A 5,701-nucleotide genomic window follows, 5' to 3' on the forward strand; every position below is an offset into this window, starting at 1 on the left:
AAAGGCACCTTTTACTGTAAACCATGCAGATATGAGGTGCCCAATGAATGCAACCCTGACGTGGTGGTCAAAGTAATGAGAAGTCTATTGTATGGAATGAGCAGATGTGGCATGAGAAAGTGAGTGAGGAGCGAGAGAGTGTTTGTGTGTGTAGAAACAGGTATTTGAGCTTGGGGCCAGGATGCCTATACACTAATGCTATGAAACATGCAGAGTCATGAGGTTATGTTAAGCCAGACAGAGGGGAGGGAGTGGGCGGGGCCAAGGAGGATACGAGAACTCTAATGTCCCCATCGGAATGCAGGTGCACTGACGAAGTTCCGAACACTCCAAACCAACGTTACTGCCCCACACAGGAACAAAGTGTTCCCAACCCAGGGTTCTACTTCGCCCACACGGGAATAGTGAGGAACAAGGAGGATCATGGGTGAGTGATTTTCCCACATACATGCAAATAATAATATATACATACATCAGTGGAGGCTGCTGAGGGGAGGATGGCTCATAATAATGGCAGGAACGGCGCAAATGGAATGACATCAAAAGCATGGAAACCATGTGTTTGATGCATTGGATACCATTCGACTAACTCCGCTCCAGCCATTACCACGAGTCTGTCCTCCCCAATTAAGGTGCCACCAACCTCCTGTGACATACATACAGTACATGTAGAAAGAAAAAACTCTTACTGGCTTACTGGTAAAATGCACATGAGGGGGTACTTCAGGGGTACTCCGATTCAGTTGGTGGTACCGTGACCGAAAAAGGTAGGGAACCACTGGACTAAATGACGTATGTGGTGAAGTCTGAACCGAATGAATTGATACTAAAATGTATTAAAACCTTGCCTATGAACGCAGATTACTGTGTAGCTATGACAACAATAACCCATGTTCTTCTATGGTCTGCTCAAATTAACCCTTTTTGCCCCATGAATCCTCACACTTCTCTGTTTGTAACCCCTCTCCCAAGACTAACACTGCGCTCACGTTTCAGGTTCAAGAATAGAAGATGCGGAAGAACTGTGTTACAAACGTCTCATTAAAATAAATAAATACAAACGTTAAAAACCAGTCATTGCTATGACTGTCTATGACCAGTTTCAACCAGTCCAGGCTGTGTTCGGCATTGTATGGAGAGGAGATTGCGGTTTGGTGAAATCTTTAGGCATATCCTTGTCCAGCTAAAAAGGCACACAATAACTTGTGCTCCTTTCTTCTAAGCATAACTGACAGTTCAGAGTATCAAGGCCACTCGGTGGAAAACAAGTAACTTGGAGTAGCATTGGAAATTAGCAGTTCAGCCTTGAAGCTTTCCAACAGTGAAAGCGAGTCACAAGGCCACTGAGGTGAATACTGGTTGCTGCCAACAGCGTACAGTACAACGCTATCAACCAAACACCTTGTTCCCTAGTAATCCAGTGGCAAAGGTCAAGGTAGCTAGTCATTAACTTCCGCAGTTGGTAGGCTACCGTTCATTCCAGTCATGAACAGTACTGTAGACTCACCGTGTAAGGCAATGTCTCATATGAAAGAAAGTCCAGCAGTGATCCCCCTCCCTCACACTCCTTTTTTCCCCAATCCTGTTGTGTCCAATATTGGTGGGTTCTTTCAATCCCTCCCTCCCCCTCCGTCCGTGCTGTAGCTAGCCCCTGGGGGTGTGGTCAGTTTAGTGTGCCATGCTGGGAATCGGGGTCTCAGTGCCAGATGTCGGAGGTGGATCCCTTCCTGGTCATGGCTCTCAGTGGACTGCGAGATAGGGAGCTCCTCTTCTTCCAACGGACTGCAAACAGACAGAGAAGAGAGAGGGAGGGAGTTACAGGTTGGCTGGGCTTGGTTTTATCACATACAACTCTCAAGAGCAGACAGGTGCAATGTGGAAATACAGGTACAGACAAATTCATGTGTTAATGGGAGACTATCAATTCATCCCTTTGACAGTTTCCCATTGCTAGGCAACGCCCTTGACCCCCCCAAAAATGTGGTTTCTATTGATTTCAAAGGACTACTTCAGCGTGTCAGGCCTGTGTTCTCACCTCTTTCACAGCTGTCTGGTAGTATAGAGCTTTTGGGGGTAGTTGTGTTGCTGGACATAACCTCTCCCTCCTTCACCCTGACCTTTTCTGGGGTCAGAGTGCCGGTACTTCCCGCTAACCCAACGTCACTGTCCCCCTGCCAGTCGCTCAGTGCCCTCTGGAAGGAGTGTGCCAGGCAGGCCGTCATGTCCCGTGCCCGCTCCGCCCGGCTACACCAAAACACCCGGCACTGCAGCTGTTGCCCGTGATGCTTACAGATGTACAGAAACACGTTGGGTCTGGTGGCGTCGGCCGCGCAGTAGGCGATGTCCTGGAGGTACGTCTTAGTGAGCTGGCGTCCTGTACTGAGCTCTTTGACTTCGACATAGCGTGGACGAACAACCAACGCGTGGTCTTTGCTCAGCTTCTTTCCCTTGGCGGCTCCATCGAGCAGCCGGGCTATGGCGTCCTGGGCCTGCTGTAGATCCAGGGAGAAGATTTTCTCAGTGCCCAGGTAGTGGACCTTGAAGAGCGGGTCGCCGTGGGAGAGGGACTCGGTGCGGTCACGGCGGAAGCGGCGGCGTAAAACGGACGGGGAGTTCTTGAGGGTCTCCATCAGGTGGAAGGTGTTGAGAGACATGGTGGATATACGTTTTGGGGGGGTTGGGGTTAGGCTTGGGGGTCGACGGGGCACAGGTGTCGTGGTCCTCAGTCCTTTTCCCAGGCTTGTTTCCCAGTTTCTCTTTGAATCGGGTACAGTTGGATTCAACGTCTTGATCTGCAATACAGAGAAAGAGGAACATAAGGGGTTAAAGTGTGGCATAGTTAAATACATTACCACATAAATCAGACATGAATTGCCAATGTTAACACCATAAGATAAGTTCTAATGTGGAATATGGACACAGCTCATATCTTCCAGACATTTTACTTAAAACATTTGTTTCAGGTGAACTATCCCTTTTAGAACATTATTATGCAGAGTGGAGACCGGAACTTGGACATGTGTCAGTAGTGAAACAGGACAGTTAGGACACAATGTACTGGGGGGCAGCCCAGGATCAGGTGCAGCAATGACGCAGACTGAGGCAATATTCATTTACTGCCAGTCACTAGATTCAGTACAGAGCCATCAAATATTTAACAGTTACTGTGCCTCGTCTTGAAGGAGAATACCTTCCCACTCACTCTCATACCCATATTAACAGACTCTGCAACCACAGCTGTTAAAACAGCTAAACAAGTTCCATTCCAGTGAGGTGTCATTGTCCATCTTAACACCTGTCATTACCAAGTTATCATTATCATAGGCTTAACCCTTGCCTCTAGCGTATGATTTGTAGGCTTAGTAGAAGACATGACAACCATGCGGTGAACAACAAAGTATTTGACACTGTAGTCTTTTACATTACAAATCTAAAAAGTGACTTGAAATGTATTGCAAGTTCATGTGCGGTAAGAAGTGAAGTGGGTTGAATATATGGTATTGAATCGAATTGTCTCTGACTTAGAGTGCTGAAACTACATGGGAAAAGGTGACCTAAACAAATGACTGTCTAGGTTAAGGTTAAGCAACACCTCCAGCTGGACATAACTCTCCCGCTGTCTTTTAAGAACGTCCCAAAAACACCACTCTCCTGTGTGAGCGCTACGTCTCAAGCCATTGTGTTGTACTTTCATTTGTCCCCCTCTCTCTTTTCTCAGACATTCTCTCAACATCCTACTGCCCCCCTCAGATGTTGCTTTGACCGAGAACCGCCGACTGTTCCGAGACGATGGCCATTGTTTGGTGAGCCCACTTCTCAGGAAACAGCTTTGCTTTCTACCCCTCCACCGCCCCGACACCACCCAAAATATTTATCCTCCTAAAAACAATGGCATGCTTTGGTGTGTGTGTCTCACATAAATCAGAGATCAACTGACCTAGACTTCTGGCTGGCTGTGCTAGGGACAGATCAGAAATACACACATTAAGTGTTATCACACACTCATCCCACCACAGGCTAAAGGTGTAGTAAACTGCCACTGTAAATATGTCCAGTTCTCTTGGCATGTTTACAAGCAGGTAGATAAAGGATACAGTGGAACACATGCAGTACCTCCCATCATAACGCTATGTTCAAAATGTGGTCAGACTGCATTTTTCTGCACAGTGCTTTTTAATAGGATCAAGGATGTCCATGAGTAAATAGAGTAATGTGTAAAATGTTATGTGATTCTTTATCTGAAGTAGGGTAATTTACTGTCCTAGTGGCAGACAGTCAGGTCAGTGCAGACTGGGGAATTTGGAGGGAATTGAGGACCTATGGTTTTCCTTTCAGTGGAGCAGCTTTTTTTTAGATGGCGCCTAGGATGAATTATGGGAGTCGTAATTGCAAGGTAACAGAGTGATGCTGAAACTCAGATTTGTTGTACTTAAAAATGTCAAACAAAAACCAAATGATTGCAAAGTTGAACCATACAACTAAGCACAATGACTACTTTTAACAATTTCCATAGAATTTTACAAAATAATTTACTTGTAGAACAGTGCAGATGCAAAGTTTGGTAACAGAATTACGGTTTGTGCTGTTTTGTGGAAATTGATAAAAGTAGTCCTTCTGCATAGAGTTATATGGTTTGTTAAACTTTGCAATCATTGGTTTTTGTTTGACATACATTTTAAAAAGTGAAAAATCTGAGTCTCAGGATCACTCTTTTACCATGGAATTGCCCAGCAGCACATTCAACATAGTTGCGTCAAAGGTAAGGCAACCTGGGGTGTAATCATTAGTCCCCCAATTTTGTTTTCAAAAAACGAGTTTCTATTGGTCAAATGTAGGTAGGTCCCTCCGTTTCGTTCCCTTATCTTCCGTTTAAGAAACGTTCTGCAACCGAATCGGCTTAATATGTACTTTGGAAATGCCACTATAACAGATTAACAATGTCGAATAATATCAAATCATTTTAATTAATTCTGAAAAATCATAGTAACGGTCACATGAAATTGGTTTGTCAGAGTGAAAAGTATCGCATCTTACCTTGCTGCAGTTTCATGCAAACGATGTCCTGGCGCTTCAAAGAAGAGTAACATTACCGGTCTTCATTACTGACTGGATGCAAATGAACAGGTGTTCCTCTGCTTCAACAAATTTGTTTTCGCAATTATTCTAGCTATTGGAATAGCATTAATAAGATCAACCAAAACCCTCAATTTCTCTCAGCAGCCGGCATCACTGGCGATATAATATTATAAATTCCAATAATACAGTTTGAAACATCAAAATCCTTCTGACCCGAAACTTCGTTCAACATTTCCTGCTCAAGTTTAAAGATACATTCCAATAATATTGTTAATGGACTAAAACTAGCAAAGAACGTGGCACAATTTAGGCTACTATGAATGTTCGGAACTAAACACTCGCCCTCTCTTCTCTTAGGCGTGCGCAATACTCATCCGCTGAATTTGAATGACTGTTGACGCCTCCTCGTGCTGCGTTTATGAACCTGAATAGCGTGGGCGCGCCTCCGGGCTACGAGCATTTGCGTCTGTGGGGGGTGTGCGTGTGAGTGAGTGAAAGGTGGCCAGGAGGGAGACGTTTGCATTGTGTGTGTGTGTGTGTGTGTGGGGGGGGTTCTTCTATCGTTGTGCATACCTAAAATCCCCACAATGATGGTAAAACAAGGAAAAGAATCCCTTGTGGGGAC

At 45.2% G+C, this 5,701-nt stretch overlaps 1 protein-coding gene across 2 annotated transcripts; it reads right to left on the reverse strand.

Moving 5' to 3' along the window:
- Nucleotides 1-595: 595 nt before the first annotated feature.
- si:dkey-19b23.8 lies at nucleotides 596-5,471 on the reverse strand. Of its 2 annotated transcripts, XM_041867816.2 has the most exons (4): nucleotides 5,035-5,471; nucleotides 3,938-3,958; nucleotides 2,036-2,792; nucleotides 596-1,782 (listed from the first exon to the last, which is right to left on the reverse strand). In XM_041867816.2, the coding sequence occupies exons 3-4, from the start codon at nucleotides 2,652-2,654 to the stop codon at nucleotides 1,697-1,699; spliced, it is 705 nt and encodes a 234-aa protein (XP_041723750.1). In that variant the 5' UTR covers nucleotides 2,655-2,792; nucleotides 3,938-3,958; nucleotides 5,035-5,471; the 3' UTR covers nucleotides 596-1,696. The 2 variants fall into 2 exon arrangements, with proteins under 2 accessions (XP_041723750.1, XP_041723748.1); XM_041867814.2 differs by lacking the exon at nucleotides 3,938-3,958.
- Nucleotides 5,472-5,701: the final 230 nt, after the last annotated feature.

Source organism: Coregonus clupeaformis, chromosome 39 (genome assembly GCF_020615455.1).
Source record: "Coregonus clupeaformis isolate EN_2021a chromosome 39, ASM2061545v1, whole genome shotgun sequence".
Lineage (NCBI taxonomy): Eukaryota > Metazoa > Chordata > Actinopteri > Salmoniformes > Salmonidae > Coregonus > Coregonus clupeaformis.